The 19,922-nt window shown below is 40.9% G+C and overlaps 1 protein-coding gene across 1 annotated transcript; it reads right to left on the bottom strand.

Moving 5' to 3' along the window:
* Positions 1-17,029: 17,029 nt before the first annotated feature.
* Positions 17,030-19,183, bottom strand: LOC127347929 (uncharacterized). Its single transcript, XM_051374062.2, has 3 exons — positions 18,866-19,183; positions 18,627-18,776; positions 17,030-17,856 (listed from the first exon to the last, which is right to left on the bottom strand). Exons 1-3 carry the CDS (start codon positions 19,181-19,183, stop codon positions 17,083-17,085), a joined length of 1,242 nt encoding a protein of 413 aa, XP_051230022.2. The 3' UTR covers positions 17,030-17,082.
* Positions 19,184-19,922: the final 739 nt, after the last annotated feature.

Raw genomic sequence — 19,922 nt, forward strand, 5'->3', positions numbered from 1 at the left:
GGGCATTCATTCAAATTCTCGTATTCACCGCGGTAGAGGATGCGGTCGTTGATGCATGCATGTATCTTCGAACCTCTAAACCTAGAGGGCAGACAACCTTCTTTGCTTCGTACGTAGTGGCGGGCAACTCGTTATTCTTTGGAAACATATTCTTCAACATTTTCAGCAAGTTTTCAAATGCCGAGTCAGCTACACCTGCTGTGCCTTCCATCTCAGCAAATCCAGTGTGCAGCCAGCTTTTTCGGACCATCATCGCATCCGGGGTACAGCGCCTTCTGTGATCCTCTAACATGCGATCCAAATTCTCCCTCTCTTTTTCAGTTTCGCAGCGTCTCCGTGCATCAGCAATGGTCCGACCAAGATCATCAACGGGATCATCACGTGCCTCTTCTTCACCTTCCCCTTCACCTTCCCCTTCACCTTCGGCATCCTCCATGAAAGTATCACCGAAATGAGCAAGATAGCTTTCATCGATGAAATCATCCCCTTCTTCATCTTCTTCCATTATAACCCCTCTTTCTCCATGCTTGGTCCAACAATTATAGCTTGGCATGAAACCGTGCCGAAGCAGGTGCATGTGAACATCTCTTGAGGAAGAGTAACCCTTCTGATTCTTACATTTAACACATGGACAGATAACAAAACCCTCCTGCTTGTTCGCATTAGCCACTACGAGGAAATCTTTCAAACCCGCACTGAACTCGCCGGAGAGTCGGTTACCGTACATCCATTGTCGATTCATCTGCATTATTATAATATAAAATATATAATTAACCATCATGCATTTGTTAAACTAACTAGCTACAAACAATATAAATTAAACAATGAACTACACACACATGCACATTTTATCAACGACACATCAAAGGTTCAAGTTGCTAACCGCGATCGAGGAGGAAAAAATAAATGAGAAAGCTCAAGTGTGGCTCCAACACTTCATATCATGTTTGTTTCATGCTCTTGGGGCATTTCATCAAACACCTTATGTGCATAAGAGGAACCAAAAGCAAACCTAACACCCACTTGTGAGCTTGTGAAGAGAATGGCACCAAATGGCTAAGTGTTGGCTGCTGGATGGGTATATATAGGGGAGGGGCTTTAGTCCCGGTTGGCCTGGCCAACCGCGACTAAAGGCCTTCGGGCACCTTTATTCGGGGTTGGCCTGGCCAACCGCGACTAAAGACCCCCCACGTGCACCGGCTGGCCACCGAGCGCCCTGGGCCCAGGCCTTTGGTCGCGGTTCTCCTCCCGAACCGCGACTAAAGGTACCATTTGTCGCGGATCCTGCAGCATCGCGACTTATGGGGCTCACCCGAAGCCTGTTTTTCCACCAGTGATCACCATCATTTCCTCGGATGGTAGCACGTACGTGGCGCCCTCGACGTCGTCGTCTTCATGAGTGGGTCTCACGTACTGCGTATATGACGAAACTAGTCTCGGATGCACGACGAGCCGCCACACGTCGACCCCATCAACTGGGGAGATGAAGATGAAAGGAGGTGTACAGAGAAATAATTGGCATCACATGCAAGATCCAGGCTCTAAGCTACATGTGCGACGACGTCTGTTGCTTGGGTCCACGACCGATCACCGCCACGCATATCGCCGCCCCAAGCGCTGCTGATCGAGACTCGATATTCCCATGCTAGCTAGCTGCTTGTCGCCACGTCGATGCTACTGCTGCTAGTTCACTCAGATACTGACAATATCCTCGCGCTATATATCGATCAGATCGCCTTCTCCTGCCACGGATAGAAGGATCGAGATCGAGAGTTGGGATCGATCGATGCCGCCGAAACGACACTTCATCTTACCTTTCTGATTCTGAAGGATTGCCTCCGATTATTAACACCGTGACCTGATGCACGGTATCTAACAGTGATATGGTAGTAGGGTAGAAAGCACTACGGAACCTCATCCCCTCTCGAAGTCTCCACACCTTAGTCGGCCACAGCCGCCCGGGTCCAATCCATCTCGCCGCCGGCTTCCTCGCTGGAGGCAGTGGAGATGGGTTAGGATGCCGGCCTCCTAGTGGTAGGTTTAGTTGTAGGTTTGGTCTAGGTTTGTCCCGTGTGGCGTCTGGCGTCATGACGATAGGGGTTTGGTCGCCGGCACTTGCGAGCGGTCGCCGGTGGCTCGTGGTGGTGCTCCTGCTGACCATGGCGCTCCAGCGGGTGGAGCCAGTGGTGGACTTTGGTGGCTCCTCTGCTGCCCCTACAAATAAGCTCGGTGGTGGCTCAGATCTGAGGATTTGGGGATGCTTGTATTCTTGGTGCGCTCATGGAGGTCATGGTGGATGCCAGGAAGAAGACTTCTCTGCTCCTCTTCGATCTGCGTTGCTGAGTTATCTAGCTGCAGCTTTTCTCTGGAGATCCTTAGCAGTGGACTCGCGACGGCTGGAGCCATCTTGCCTCTGCTTATTCAGGCCGAAGGGCGACCGTCCCCAACCACAAGATAATGGCTGTTCAACCTCCGTTCTGGAGGCCCTTGCTGGTGATTCTCGCCGGAGGCATACATCTTTTCGTCGTCAAGTGGTTTGTCCCCGACGGAGTCAAGATGGCTGGCGATGGAGTCACAGTCTCGGTGGAGAGGACTATGGACTTGATTGCGTTTTTATCTTTTGTTCTAGGGTCCTATATGTTATTTTCCGGGATTGTACTGTATTTTTCATCTTTTCAGGTCCTGTATGTAATTTGTACCCACTGTTGTTGATTTAATGCAGCTTTCGGGGTCCTTCGAGACCCCTTACCCTGTTCAAAAAAAAAAAAAAGACCTGATGCACTTTTCTTTGTTAATTTTTGGCGAAGCATACGTGCATTACTTGTGGTACACACGCATCTGTACGCTGCGGCACCACCACGTTTTGTACGCCAATAGGGCAGTATATACAGGAGAAAAGAAATGCTTCAGGAATGGTAAGGTGGCAGCATCGTCCATCTACCCAACAGGCTCAATATGTCCGTGGGCCTTGTCTCTTTGATCCATGTAAAATCGCTAGACAGCACGTTCAAGGCCATTAGTAGGGGCAAATCCTACAGGTCGGCTGCTACCGCGCGCCGCACACCCCCGCGCGCGGTATGGGCCGGCCTGGTCGGCCCAGTCGCCTCTGTTTCTCTTTCTTTCTTTTCTTTTTTTCTTTTCTTTTCTTTTCTTTTCCTTTTTTATTTTCTGTTCCTTTTTGTTTCTTTTTTTTGTTTTGTTTCTTTTTTGTTTATTTTTATTTTTGTTCAAATTTGAAAATATTTCAAATTCAGAAAAATTTCAAAATTCAAAACTGTTCAAAATTTAAAAAATGTTCAAATTTTAAAACCGTTTAAATACAAAAATGTTCAAATTTGAAATCCGTTCAAATTTTAAAAATGTTCAAATACAAAAAATGTTCAATTTTGAAATCCGTTCAAATTTGAAAAATGTTCAAATTATAAAAGCGTTCAAATTTGAAATCCGTTCAAATATATAAAGCGTTCAAATTTGGGAAAGTGTTCAAACTCGAAAAAATGCTCATAACTAAGAATGTTAATTTTTGGAAAAAAATAAATTTTACAAACTTTTTTAAATTTTCAAATTTAAATTATATACATATCCGAAAATGTTCAAATTTCGAAAAAAAATCAAAATCTGAACATTTTTAATTTCCAAAATTTCGAATCTGAACATATTTTGAAATTTTATTCTCCAAAATATTTTTTAAAAAAAATTAGATATTGAAAAAGAAAATATTAACAAAAAAGAAACAGCAAAAAAAAATAAAAAAAACGTACCTACTACTAATGGGCCGCGGCCCAACCAACCGGCATGGTCGGTGGGGTGTGCGGTGGCCCGTACACACCGACCAGGTCGGTGTACAGCACTCCCCATTAGTAGGCCCGGCAAGTTTAGGATTTCGGTTGAATCCCAGGTCTCAAGCACCCGAGCCGGCCGCCAGGCCCGCATACATTCGGCAATACGCCCCACGCCCAGGCGTACGGCGTGGCCATTTAACCTGCGGCCCATTTAACATGGTTCTCGTGTTTTTGTTAGTTTTCTTCTGTTATTTGCTGGTTCTTCGGCATTTTTTTTGTTTTTCCTTTTCCTTTTCCTGTCTCTTTTCTTTACTCTTTTGATTGAAAATTTTAGAAAAGAATGGCTACATGAATATTTTTAAACATTTTTTAGTTTGTATTTTTTCTAATTTGTAAAAAATTAAGTTTGAATAATTTTTTGAACTTTTTCCTAAATTATTTTATGGAACATTTCTTAGTATTGAACATTTTAAAGTTTTAGCAAATTTTCAGTTTTGAACATTTACCAAATCTGAGCATTTCTCGATCTAAACAATTTTTTTCTTAAATGTTTGAAGTTTTCAAATAAAAAAAACCAAAATATTAAATATGGAGAAAAACTGGGAGGGGAAACCTCACATTGGCCGTCCCACCAGGAAAGCTGCTGCGGGGCAGAGGGAGGCCTCTGTGTGTGCACTACTCTCGTATGTATTGATGTAAAGGGATCAGATAGGATCGGATTTTTCTCCTATCGTATCATATATTTTTCTCGGATTCAGATCGGAGCGGAGATTGACCGGTGTAGGATTCGAATGCGGATATACCGGAGTGCAGATTCAAATCGGAAATGTGGCGGACTCGGAACGAAAACAAAAATAGTCAGATATATGCTCTCATCGGTAGATATAGTTCCTGCAAATCTTGAGAGAAATTTAAACATTTAGTGTTATATAGTTAACAGAAAAGAGACAATACGCTAAAACTCAACCACCGATAACATTCTCGTCAAATGAATTTGGTGAATCTATAACTATTAATCTTGTGAGATAGGGGTTGGCTTTTGACTCAAAAATCAGATTATCTGGTTTATTGTTTTTTTTGGATTATCCTAATTTAATTACGGATAATTCATATCCGCATGATATTTGCTATACCATATCGTGTACTGTATGCCGAGCACCACTTTGGAGTCGGATATCCATATCCATCGGAAACTTTAAAATCAGATATGGATGCTTTAAAATAGATCCGGGGATGACTTCGACATATCCGTTTACACCCCTACTTGTACGCACACGAGCGATCTATAGGGACGCACCCAACTTTCTCCCCAAATCATATGCCTCGCCCGCAGCGGTGCGGCTAATTTTCTGGTCCATTAAGCGGATTTTTTCTTTAGGATTTTTCTTTTATCAGTTTTTATTTTCTAGTACATTTTGTTTTCTTTCCTTTTTATCTATTTCTTTCCCTTCGATCTTATAATTTATTTTGAGAAATTATATTTTTTTACATTGCAACAAAATTTTCATGTTTCTACATTAGTTGTGCATCGTTTAAAAAGAATATTCCCAATGATCCAAAAAAGAGTGTGTGGGTTACAACATGAATCCAAGAGATAAAAAAGATATGATATTAAAATATGTTCACAAGGTTACAACATTATTTTACGAGATACTTTCTTTATCAACCCAAGAAAATGTTCATTATACTATCAGAAAAAGTACGTTTTACGAGTTCAAAAAGAACACGTCCACGGAAAATGGATTCAAGAAATATTCACAGGTTTTCTTTGTTTATTCCTTCTACGTGCTTCCCCGACAAGGGCACTAATGTTTTCAAGAAAATGTGTTTTTTCAGGATAACCTTTTATTTCAAGCCCTTTTCAAGAAAGTGTTTGTTTTATTTTTGTGCTGTGTTCGGGTTGTGTATGGCTCGTGTTGATAGTTTTTTTTGTTTACCTCCTTGTATATCGTTTTTTCAAGAAACAATATTTGTTATACTCTATATAAACTTCACTATATTTATGTCAAGTCGATGCCGTGTATACTGCAACAAGATATAGCCAGAAAACCACCTGAAAAAAGCATATGTGGGATTAATATTTCTTTCGCTACATTGTAGTTTTTAGTCAACAAAAACACTAAAAACGAAGTGGTTTTGCTCTGTTTATTAGATGTTTTTTTTAGGAACTTGGACGTTGTTATTTTTGAATGTATTTTGGAGAAAGAAGTATACATAACCCCCAGAGGTATTGAAAAGGGAGCGCAACACCCCCTCAACTATGAAATGGCACACTTAACCCCCCTAATCTCTGCAAAAGCGGGTATTTGACCCCCTGAGGGCGTGCGAGGCTGTTTGCCCATCCGGTCACGTGGCAGGTCGTTTGTGTCCACAACGGCAAATTAAGGTGGGCACGGTCTAAACGACCCCCTATGACATAATGCCATATGTATCTGATTGTAGGGTTCATCCTCTCTCACTCTGCTCATCCACTCTGTTCTGTCTTCCCCGGCGACAATAGCACGGCTAGGAGCGCAGCGAGTGCCGGAAGCTCTTCTCATGGTGGAGTAAGGTGGGATCGCTGAGCTGGGAAACACTATCCCCTACAGTCAGCTCCCATTCGACTACTTCCACCCAGCGAATTTTCTATGTAGACAGATAATTTGCACATAGCATGGTGGACATAATTGGCAGATAATTGACAAAAAAATAAAATTGAACAAGATATGTCTAGTAACATGTAGCAGTACCATAGCATTGTCTGGTAACAACAAAAGCAGCACACACTAGAAACTTCAGTTTAACACACAGTACACCTCCTGATACATGATCTACTCTGCTCCACCTTGCTCTGAATTTGTTTCATTGTCAAAGATCCACCATCTTAGCCTTCCATCTGTTGGAATTTGTATGGTACTATGCTCCGTTGATGGCTGAGAGTTGTGCCATGTAGGAGCAAGTTCTGGAGTTGGTTGGACAGTACTGGATGGCTGAGACTGTGCAGTGAAAGTTTGCTTTCTCATTGGTTTGTTCTTAGCTGGTGCTACTGTAGGATGTACGCAACCATGAGCTTGATCTGGAGCAGCTTGAGTAGGCTTTCCTTTTGCTTTTTTCTTCGATAGTGCAGCAACTTGAGCAGCATCAGCTTGTGCATTGCCTTGTTGTTGCTGTGAACGTAGTTAAGATTCAAATAATGCAGTCAATTTAATGAATAATGCATAACCATTACATATAGTAAATATAGTGAAGATAATTACATGGTTGGCTTGATTTTGCTTTTTCCTGCTTCTTTTGGCTGCTTTAGTGAACTGCTGATATTCTTTCGCACCTTCTAGATTGTTCAAGCATCTTCTTTTATTATGCTTATCACTTCCACATGAAGAGCACCTAATAATACAGCCTTTTCTAGACAGCTTGGTGCCCTTTGGCTTTTCACCCTCTTCTCTCATTCTCTTTGTCTTGGGCCTCCCTGACATTTTCATTTTTATTGGAGGATGTGGTTTTGGGTTTGTAGCAATAGTCAAATTTTATTTTCCCTCCATTGGATGCATTACATGGTCAGAGATCTTGTTGTACTCACTTATTCTATAGCAAGGAGCTATAAAATCTTCCAATTTCTTGCCAACTATGTAGATTGCACTAATTGCATGCGGACATGGCAAGCCAGAAAGCTCCCAGTATCTACATGAGCAAGTCATTTTCTCTAAGTTCACAATAGAATTTCTCCAATTTCCATGTGATACTTCAAATCCATCCTTGTCATTCCACCGAACTTTGCATATGTTGGACCTTTCGATGTTCAACTTCAGTTTTTTGAATATATTTGGGCAGATTAGCCCGGTCCATCTTGTTGACTTTGCTATATTTTCCTGAATTCTCACCATGAATATCTTCCTAATTATCTCTATACTAGTGATAACAGGATAGAACCTTGCTCTCATAATGGCATTGTTGAAAGATTCACATAAATTATTCTCAATCGAGTCACAATACGAACCAAATTTGAAGTATGCTCTACTCCAATGTTCTGGGCTTGTCTTCATCATATCCATTGCACCTTGCTCAGTCTTTTATGCTAACTTGGCTCTGTGATAATTGAAACCAACGGGGTCAGATGATGTGGCACATGCCTAGAAAATCTTCTGGAATATCTTGTTCCGGTGCATCTTCCTCCAATTTGCATAAATATGCCTTGCACACATCCTATGCTCCGCTTGAGAAATAATTTCATCCACTGCCTTTATGAGACCCTTCTGCTGATTAGAAATTGTAACCCACCCTTCTCCATGGTTATTTATTTGAATATCCTTTTGCAACAATGCCAAAATAAATACCAACTGTCATAAATTTCTACTTCCATCGTGGCCCATGCAATCTGGTACATTTGGTTATTAGCATCCCTGCCAATTGCACAAATAGTTGTCCACTTACTGCCCCTTTTAGAAAACAACCATCTAGGCCCACCACTCTCCTACAGCCAGCTACAAATCCCTTCTTGCAAGCATCAAAGCAGACATACATCATTGCAAATACTGGCTTGTCAATCACATCTTGATTAAATGTTACTGCAACTGTGCTACCAGGATTACTTCTGACAATCTCCAAGTGGTAGTCAAATACCCTGGAAAACTCTCCATTTGTTGAGTCAATAAGCTGTTCCATCACAAGCTTTTTTGCTCTCTTACATTTTGGGATACTGACATCAGCACATAAATCTAGTAGGACTGCTTCTTGCATCTTCTCCACTTTCCATCCTGGATTATCTCTGATTTCCCTGAAATATTTCTTTCCAATGATAGTACTTGTCACAAGTCGGTTGTCCCTTCTTGGTATGCATGTATGCACATTGTTATAGCTAGATACAAGCAACCAAGTGGATTTCCCGGTGATTGACCCATAAATACTAAATGGGCAATCTTTCCAAGTATATTTTGCACTCACTCTTGTTCTCTCATCTTTTGGAAACCGCAAATGATGGAATTTTTTAAGTCCATAATTAACAAGTGCGTTCTTGAATTGCCTACTGTCAACAAACACCTGACCAAGCTCAAATTCCTGAACTTCTGTTGTCTCATCATATACCTTGTGAGTCGTCTTCCTTATGAGTATGACACTTCATCTTTAGTGTCAAAATGTGGCGAGTCATCACCATCATCTCCTACATTGCAATGTTCTGGCACAATAAATGAATTTGACACATTCCAATGATTCACTGCTTCGTCCCCAATAATTTTTGAGGTGACATGAAGGCCACACAATCTTGATCAAGTTATTGTAAAAGCCTTGTGAGTTGGGATTAAAGTACTTTAACATAGACATGATAGATATAATTCCAACAATAGAACTTAGCAACTATGTTACAACATGAGAAGTAACTCAAACAAAACATCACGAATAATAGTGCACTGAAAGCAACTGTTTGTTTTTGAGCATAGAGAAAACATAGCAAAGTGGTACTCAGCTTGTCCTTTATGAAGTACGAAAACATAAACACCAGGACACTTTTAAATTTCAAAGGGTGACTAGATACAAATAATTTGAGAACAAACAATAACATAATCATGAATCAATCAATAATAAATTTTGGGACTATGCACATTATATTCAGAATGACAACTATGCTCTCTTAATTTGTGCATAAAGTAAGAAGATGAAGACTCAACATAAAAGCAAAAGAAAGACCATGCACAGAGGGAAGCAAGATTACTCATGTGCTAGAGCTTTTTATTTTGAATGTAATAGAGGTGTTGAAAATATATTTTGAGAGGTATATATGTCTATGTCAACGAATGGCATCAAATGATCTATCATCCTTTCATGTTTAGAGCGGCTCCCATAGAGAGAACAATAAAGTTCCTCCTCTCCTTTGTTTAAACAAGCTAAGTTCATGATTTCTCAAGTACATAGTGTTGTTAGGAGATTTAGATTATTGGTTCAATTTATATTTAGTGGGTGAGCACCCGTGCCTGCTCTTTTGCAAAATTAAGGAATAGCACATTGTGCATGCTAGTCAAGGTATGAAGCCATAATAAATATGAAACAGATGATAAAGCATTCAACACTTCCTCATGAGCTAAAACAAAACACAAAACAGGTAATAATTTTTGAAGGTTTAAAGGTAGCACACAAGCAATTCACTTTGGAGTGGCGGTGAAATACCACATATAGGTATGTATGGTGGACAAAATTGGCAAACTTTGGTTTTTGGGAGTGGATGCACGAGTAGAGCTTGTACTCAATACGGGTGAGGGCTAGCAAAAGACTAGGAACGACCAACTAAGAGAGCAATAATGGCCATAATTATGCATGGCGACAAAACATTATTAATCAAAGCATAAAATGATATTACAAGACAAAATCTAAATGATCCTAGAGGCTTTAGGTGAGTGGTTTGCAGTCATAACATGATGTAAACATGTGCCAAGTCAACCCAATAAAGCATCAAAGGAGAATACCACAATATTATGCTTTGTATGATGGAAACAACACATGATTCTTTCAATGGCACATTAAGCACTCTCAGCTATTTGAGACAACTCATGCTACAACAATAACTACTAAGCATATGATTAAAATAACATCTAACATGACATGCTAAAGTCTACGCCACAGTCTAAACAAGCTCTCTTTTGCATCACTATAAGCATGAAACATTTTACTCGTCTCCAACACCAATCAAATTTATTTGAAACAACTCTCATAGATAATAATCAATAAATACCATACCTAACTAAATAAAACTAACAAGCTCTGAACAAAATACGAGTGGAAAACCAGAGCTAAACGCATTACTAGCAAAAGACAACACTCGCAGAACAATAGGAGTGAAAACTAGAGTGTTTTATGCAATTAAAACGGAGTGTGTCATTCTCCAAAACAAATATGCTAGGATCCAACCATATGCTATAACAAAAAAAAGACGCTCCAAGAACAACACATAGCATATGAAGCAATAAAATATAGCGTCTTGAAAAATAACATGATACTTTGTTGATGAAGAAGGGGATGCCCAAGGCATCCCCAAGCTTTGACGCTTGTACCTCTTGAATATTTCTTGGGGTGACATGGGCATCCCCAAGCTTGAGATTTTGTTCATACTTCATCTCATTACATCATTTTTCTCTCCCTACACTTGAAAACTTCATTCATACAAAACTTCACATAATTTTCATCAGCAGCATTAGTGCAATTAAAATAACAAATCCACTTGGGCTTAGTTCTAACATATGTCAAACATCCATTAAAACATTGGCTACTGTAGAACCTTCTTCAAAAAGCTCTTTCTCTCAAAAGAACTAAAAAAAAAGATTAAGAGGCAAATGCAAATAGTGGCAGAAATGTGTCAAAACAGAACATCAGGTAAAGATCGATTTTTTCGAAAATCCTCTGTTGCTCAGATCGAAAAGTGCAAAACTAAAAAAAGTAGATAATAACCTGCGGCATATGCTAAAAAATTATCAGCTCAAAATTACGTTCTGGCTAGGAATATAATTTTTTTTGTGACAGCACAGAATCTGTTTCAGGACAGCAACTTCCCCAAATCTTACTTTCTTCCTATTAAAGGCTATTCTTGGCACAAAAACGAAATAAAAATGATAAGAAGAGGTTATTATAAAGGTAATAACTTCCAATACTGAACAAAAGAAAAATTGCAGAAATAAAACATGGGTTATCTCCTAAGAGTGTTTTTCTTAAGAAGTGAGCCTAACTCACTTGGTTAGGAAAGTGCATGTACAACCCAGCCACCCATGTTCAAGTCCCGAGGGACGCAAATTTGGTTCCTTATTATTTAAAAACAAAAATCACTGTAGGGCTTCCCCTACCGTATTCCTTTCAAAAAAAGTGCTTTTTTAACGCCTTTCAGCTAGGCGCAGAAAAAGAGCTCGCATCAAGTATTTTCAAGCGAAGAAGCATCAAGATCAATGCCATAAGTCTTTTCAACAAGGAATTGTATTTTATCCATATAAGTTTTAGAAGACCCTCGATCAACACTTTTGGGTTCACTACTTTCATCAAATGGGTTTTCAGGAACAATTCAATCAAAATTCTTTTCCAAAGCTTCATGCATTCCTACGATTTTGAAAGGTATTGGTATTTTGATTTCCTCCCTATTTTCAGGTTTGGTTTTGTCTATCTTTTCGAGTGTACATATAACATGTTGATGTCTACGCACGCTTCTATTCATGTAGACAGTGTTGGGCCTCCAAGAGCAGAGGTTTGTAGAACAGCAACAAGTTTTCCTTAAGTGGATCACCCAAGGTTTATCGAACTCAGGGAGGTAGAGGTCAAAGATATCCCTCTCAAGAAACCCTGCAATCACGATACAAGAAGTCTCTTGTGTCCCCAACACACCTAATACACTTGTCAGATGTATAGGTGCACTAGTTCGACGAAGAGATAGTAAAATACAAGTGGTATGAATGAATATGAGTAGTAGCAACGGCGCCAGAAAATAGCTTCGTTGTCGGGGTGCAGTTGATGGTGGTAATATTGCAGGAAGTAAAGATGCAGTAGAACAGTAAATAAGCGATGATTGCAGTATTTGGAAACAAGGCCTAGGGATCATACTTTCACTAGTGGACACTCTCAACATTGATCACATAACTGAATAGATAAATGCTACTTTCTCTACACTCTCTTGTTGGATGACAAACACCATTCATTGTGTAGGGCTACAAGAGCACCTCAATGCCGGAGTTAACAAGCTCCACAACATCCGATGTTCATATTTAAATAACCTTAGAGTGCATGATAGACCATTGCAATTATACCGAGTACTAACATAGCATGCACACTGTCACCTTCAGGCTATGAAAGGGGGAATAGATCGCATCAATACTATCATAGTAATAATTAACTCCATAATCTACAAGAGATTACAATCATAACCTATGCCAAGTACTACATGATGCACACACTGTCACCGTTACATCATGGAGGAGGAATATAGTACTTTAATAACATCACTAGAGTAGCACATAGATTAATAGTGATACAAAGCTCATCATATGAATCTCAATCATGTAAGGCAGCTCATGAGATCATTGTATTGAAGTACATAGGAGAGAGATTAACCACATAGCTACCGGTACAGCCCTTAGCCTCGATGGAGAACTACTCCCTCCTCATGGGAGACAGCAGCGTTGATGAAGATGGCGGTGGTGTCGATGGAGATGCCTTCCGGGGGCACTTCCCCGTCCCGGCAGCGTGCCGGAACAGAGAGTTCTGTCCCCCGAATCTTGGCTTCGCGATGGCGGCGGCTCTGGAACTTTTCTCGTACCGTGGCTTATGTGTTTAGGGTTTTCACGACGGAGAGCTTTTATAGGCGAAGAGGCAGCCTCGGAAGGGACCTAGGGGGTCCACACACCAGGGGGGCGCGCCCCCTGGGCGCGCCGCCACCATGTGTGGGGGCCCTGGGCCTCCCCTCTGGCCCCTCTTCGGTGTTCTGGAAGCTTCGTGGAATTATAAGATCGTGGGCCTTGATTTCGTCCAATTCCGATAATATTTCCTTACTAGGATTTCTGAAACCAAAAACAGCAGAAAACAGGAACTGGCACTTCGGCATCTTGTTAATAGGTTAGTTCCGGAAAACGCATAAAAACACTATAAAGTGTGAGCAAAACATGTACGTATTGTCATAAAACAAGCATGGAACATCAGAAATTATAGATACGTTGGAGACGTATCACATGTACACATGAGCCTAGCATCTTAAACCGATCAAAAACTTTCCTAGCTTCTATAACAATATCTCTAAATTCTCTAAGCAAAGTTTCCAGGATAAAATCTCTCTTTTCATCGTCCTCAACTTCATGAAGTTTAAGAAACATTTGATGCATTATGGGGTTAAGGCTAACAAACCTAGCCTCTAACATTTGAACTAAATAAGCTGCAGCAGTTTCATAATTAGGAGCAAGTTCTACTAAAGATCTATCCTCAATATCTTTATGCTTACTAACATAATTAAAGAATTCTTCAATGTTATCTCTCCCAATTATAGAACCACTACCTATTGATAGGTCTTTGAGAACATACTTAGGGATCAACATAATAAGCTAAAAGTAAAGCAACAAAATAAAAACTATAAAAGAAACTAATTTTTTGTGTTTTTTATATAACGAAGCAAACAGACAAAGTAAAATAAACTAAGCAGAACAATAACAAAGTAAAGAGATTGGAGATGAGAGACTCCCCTTGAAGAAATCCTCTTTCTCCCTAGCAACGGCGCCAGAAAAAGCTTGATGAGTGCAGAGCACACCGTTGGGGAACCCCAAGAGGAAGGTATGATGAGCACAGTAGCAAGTTTTCCCTCAGTAAGAAACCAAGGTTTAATCGACCAGTAGGAGAAAGAAATCACTTCTGAAGGTGTTGCTAGCTGACTTTTGGAAGGGCACACTACCGGCGCCAGGAACAACGTGAAACCTGCACACAACACAGCCAAAATAATTTGCCCCAACTTACAGTGAGGTTGTCAATCTCACCGGTTTTGCTGAAAACAAAGGATTAACCGTATAGTGTGAAAATAGATGTTTGTTTGCAGTGAAATAAAGAGAACAGTGCTTGCAGTTGCCGTGGGAGTTGACAATAAAGAGAACATGTATTTGCAGTGTAAAAGAAAGGACCGGGTTCCATAGTTCACTAGAGGTGTCTCTCCATAAAGATAAATAACATGTTGGGTGAACAAATTACAGCTGGGTAATTGATGGAAGAAAGACTATACATGACAAGATGATTACTATGAGATTCATTTGGGCATTACAACATGATACATACACCGTAATCCAACTGCGTCTATGACTAATAATCTACCTTCCGGTTAGCGTCTGCACCCTTTCAGTATTAAGTTGCAAGCAAAGTGTGTAAAGTAAACAATATAATTATCTTTAGACAAAGCATTGTTGTTTTCTCCCTAGTAGCAACAACACATCTACAACCTTAGAAGTTATTGTCACTCCCCCAGATTACTAGAGGCATGAACCCACTATCGAGCATAAATACTTCCTCTTGGAGTCACAAGCATATACTTGGCCAGAGCATCTACTAGCAACGGAGAGCATGCAAGATCACAAATAACATATGACAAGTATATAATCAATCTCAACCATAGTATTCAATATTCATCGGATCCCAACAAACAAAACATGTAGCATTACATAAAAATGATCTTGACCATAATAGTCAGCTCACAAGATCTAAATATGAAACATAAATTGGAGAAGACAACCATCTAGCTACTGCTATGGACCCGTAGTCCAGAGATGAACTACTCACGCATCACTTCGGATGCGGGCATGGCGATGTAGAGGCCTCCGGTGATGATCTCCCTCTCCGACGGGGTGCCGGGAAGAGCTTCAGAACCCTCCCGAGCTAGGATCGACGATGGTGGCCGCGATGGAACTTTTCGTGGATGGAGGCTCGGGTATTTAGGTTTTTCCCAAACAGGTGAATAAATAGGCGGAAGGGCGAGGTCGGTGGGCGCCCGAGGGGCCCACACCACCCCTAGGCGCAGCTAGGGGTTGGGCCACGCCTAGGCCAGGTGTGGCCGCCTCGTGGCATATCTTCGTCTCTCCTCTGGACCCCGTCTTCGTTACACTAAAATAGGAACTTAGGCTTTTGTTCTGTCGAATTCCGAGAATATTTCCTGTACAACTTTTCGGAAATACAAAACAACCGAAAATAGGAAACTGGTACTGTGACATCTTGTCAATATGTTAATTCCAAAAATGCATAAAAGTGCAACGAAGTGTAAATAAAACATATAGAAATTAGCGTAAAATAAGCATGGAGCATCAAAAATTATAGATACGTTTGTAACGTATCACATACACATCCATTGCTCCAGCATCAATGCAATGTTTTGCCATTCTCAAAACTTATTTTCTGTCTGTCAATAGAACCAATCCTGATTGATTTGGACCTACAGGAATCTTCCAACATAGCTCCGTCTTTGCCATCACTTCTTCTGAACAGCTAACATGATCTGATAAATGCTTCTTTAGCTCTTGGATTGATAGGTTCGTCAGGTGCACGGTTGACATGCCATGTCTCCCCCCTATGTAAATCCATTTGTTGCCAATGTACTCAAGTGTTCCATGGTAGTGAAAACGCACACTGAGGTAATCAAGCGGATCCAATCCTACGACAAATAATACACCAAAAATTAATAATTTTACAAATACTCAAGAATTTTCTAAATTTCGAAAAAAACCCTCCTTTTCAGTCCAACAAGACCGGCTACAACCTACTGTAATCTAGCCCTACCGAAAAAAGGCAGACTCAGTACATGGAAATAACAATATATTTGACCATATAATTGACCATACAATGCCCAAATCAACAAAAATCTTTGCCAAATCGACCCCCAAACAAAACACTTAACCCCTACCTAAACCCGTCACAGGCACTACGGGAAAAAGGCTGTTGAGCTGTGGAAAAGCAGCTGTAGGAAGCAGTTGTGAGAAGCTGAGATTTGATGTTTGGTAGGAGTGCTGTGGATGGCTGCTGTTGCTGGTAAGAAGGATGAAATGTCTGAAATGCCCCTGAATGCTGGTGAACTTCTATAAATGCCGATTTGAGACGAATTAGCTAATTCTGAGTGTTTTTAACATAATTGCCACGCTTAAGGATTGAATTACGTCGATTTAATTATGTTAGAAGACTTGTTCATATTAAATATACAAGACTTGTCCATATGAACCCAAAAGAGCAACAAGTTTGTAAAGATCTAGATATATATTACAAGACTTGTCCATATGGACCCAAAAGAGCTAGAAGTGTTCTCAACACCTAGCCACCTCCCCTTGATGCGAACAAAGCGTTGGCTATGTTGTCACGAGTGCTATTCATGCTAACATGATCCTCTCCCAAATCATTGCCCACATTGCCGGCTGATGTGGAACTAACATGCCCCGGAGGCATATAGTTCTCATCATTATCGCATCGATAGAAGTGCAGATCAAACAATTGACTATCGCGAATGAAGTTATGTAGTGCTAGACATGCAATGATAATCTCTGTCTGCTTCTCTATCGAGTAACTTGATATGTCATGCAAGATACGCCATTTCTGCTTCAATACCCCGAATGCTCTCTCAATAGCATTCCGCAAAGATGAATGAGCATGGTTGAATATTTCTTGCTTCCCAGATGGAGGTCCAGCTAGTCTGAACTCAGGTAGATGATACTTGGTTCCTGTATACGGTAAAAGGTACCCATCTTGATTGGGATAACCCGAATCAACAAGATAGTATCTTCCTGAAAAAAAACACAAGTTAGTCCTAGCATATATGTCAACAGTATCATGTAATGAAGAATGCACAATCCTAACTTATACCTGGAGGAGGATGAGGAAAATTTGCTTCAAACTTAAGCAATGTATCTTTGAATATCCTTGTGTCGTGCACGGAACCTGGCCATCCTGCAACTATGGAGGTGAACCTCAAGTCAAAATCACAAACAGCCATAACATTTTGTGTGGGATATCCAAGGCGGCCAACATGGTTCATTATATGAGCAGCAGGCACAATGACGGGTATGTGTGTCCCATCAATTGCACCAATTGCACCATTGAAATGAGGTGTGAATCTAGAATCCTGTAGCCTCTCATGCCCTATTGGGAACTGTGGATCAATAGGCTTGATGATATCTCCCGCTAACTGATTCACACAGTATAGCACCTCCGCAAACTTCCTATTGATTGTCTCCCTAGATCTCTTGAATCGGTTATGAACTTGAGTCACAGATTGTGGACTACCAAGAGTCCATAGAAACATTCCAAGTGCCTCCTCAGAACACATGCGGGTTGACCCCTCCAAACCATATTTTTCAACCAAAGTGTCATGCAAAGAATCAAAACATGGCCTATGCATTCTGAACATGTCATAACAATCCTTCGAGTTGCCCAAGTTATCAAATACCCATTGTTGTCCGGTGCATCTTGGTTCTACCCTCTTTTTCTTCGTAAGATGCTTCTCAGAGTGTTCAAGAACATGATACATCATTTCTATATTCCGCTGACAACGGCGCCTTCTTGAATCCATAAGTGCATACTCAATGCCATCATCACTGTCACTTTCATCACTATGGCTTGTGCTCATCTAAAAACAACAACATATCATCAGCAAGCAATATATATGATCAAATCTGCAATATATATGATCAAATCTGCAGGATATATGATCAAATCTGCAATATATATGATCAAATATGCAACATATATGATCAAATCTGCAATATATATGATCAAAACAGCAATATATATGACAAAACAACAATATATATGACAAAACAGCACAAAACAGCAATATATATGAGCAAACCAGCAATATATATGACAAATCTGCACCATACATGACCAAAGGCAACACTCACATACATAAAAGAGACATTCCAAGTCTTATGGGTACATCACAAAGTACTAACATAACATGGTAGCATAAGGATACAATCTGAAAGTACATAGATGCAAATAAAGTTTGAAGTCTTGCGTTGGGTTCTAATTTCTCTTCCTATCCTCATATTGCAACTTCAACCAACGAAGTCGGCCCTCATTAGTTTTCATGGTGTAGAAGAAAGCTCGGTTTTCAAGTTTGCCAAATAGTTTTGTTGCTATGTAATGCTCAACACTACCCTCAACGGCTCCACATTCCACAACTTCTTTCATTATGGCTTCAATTTCTTCAACCACTTTGGTTGAAGATGACATTCCACGGTCTTCATTAATGCAATGGTCAACATAACGCTTGAATTCTTGTTGCATGGGGTTCTTCTTCTTCTTCCCCGGGCTGCATGGAATCCTAGCAGCCCCACGCTTTCTATTCACACTTGGAGGTGTTGGCGCCTAGCCTTCATCATCTACAAGATGAACCAAATCAGCGGGCACTTCTTTTGGTACTTCTCTTGGCACTCCCGGCATGACCGCCGATGTTCCATCAACATGGGCATCCTCAAACATGACCTCCATCAACCCCAAGTTGTCGGGCGGACCTTTCTTGAACCCCGCAATAAGCTTGTTAGCCTGCATAAGATTTCACAAGTTAATAACCAAAATCTGATCCATATTTTTTGAAATGTAAATATAGAATACACATCCTATATATATCATACCTTGATGAATTCAGCCCACTGTGCATCATCTGCTGTAATTGTTTGCTTCACCGGATCCCAACCAAGTCCAGTAGCTTTGGTAGTGTAGTACACCCATGCTTGGTACAATGCATTCGTTGAATCCCATTTATTTTTAAATTGTGGCTTCGTGTAGTTTTTCCCTGTCTTAATACCAAATTCTCTACCTAAATTCGTGTACCCCTCCGGACTAAGGAAAGCGGTTGGCCTATTTCCTTTTCGCTTTTGCTCCATGCAGATTTCACAAAATGTTGTAGTAGATAATGCATCCCAATGTGCCTTAGGTGTCTTATCTTCCATCGAAAGGCATAAGGCAAAATATATTTAACAGATTGCAAGTCCTACAGATTCCAATTCACATAAACATGCACAGACATGACATCTCTGTATGTATTGCAATTCAATTCAGTACATGCATACATATTTCACCTAAACAAGCATTCATATTTCACCAACTTAATTCATACAAGGGCCACAGGTACTTGGTTCTGGTCAAGTGTCTCACCTTCTCGTTGCAGGTCGTTGGTGCGCCAGGGAGGCAGAGTTGGTCGCCGGAGAAGCAGAGTTGGCAGGGTCGGAGCAGGACATTGGTGAGGCATGATACGTCCAAAACGTATCTACTTTCCCGAACACTTTTGCTATTGTTTTGCCTCTAATTTGTGTATTTTGGATGCAACTAACACGGACTAACGCTGTTTTTAGCAGAACTGTTCTGGTGTCTCGTTTTTGTGCAGAAATCCAACTTTCAGGAAAATCCTCGGAAATTATGCGAAAGGTCTTATTTTTCCAGAAGACTGACGGAGCCAGAAGGGCAAGTCAGGTGGAGGCCCGAGGGCCCCACACCCTAGGGCGGCGCGCCCCCCTGCGTGTGGCCCCCTCGGCCGGCCTCCGACGCCCTCCTTTGGACTACTTAACGCCTTCGACCTAAAAACGCACGGGGAGAAGTCGAAGTCGCCAGAAACCCTCTAGAACGCCGCCACATCGCGAAACTCCGTCACGGGGACCAGAAGTCTCTGTTCTGGCACTCCGCCGGGATGGG

The sequence above is a fragment of the Lolium perenne genome, chromosome 4 (genome assembly GCF_019359855.2).
Source record: "Lolium perenne isolate Kyuss_39 chromosome 4, Kyuss_2.0, whole genome shotgun sequence".
Classification (NCBI taxonomy): domain Eukaryota; kingdom Viridiplantae; phylum Streptophyta; class Magnoliopsida; order Poales; family Poaceae; genus Lolium; species Lolium perenne.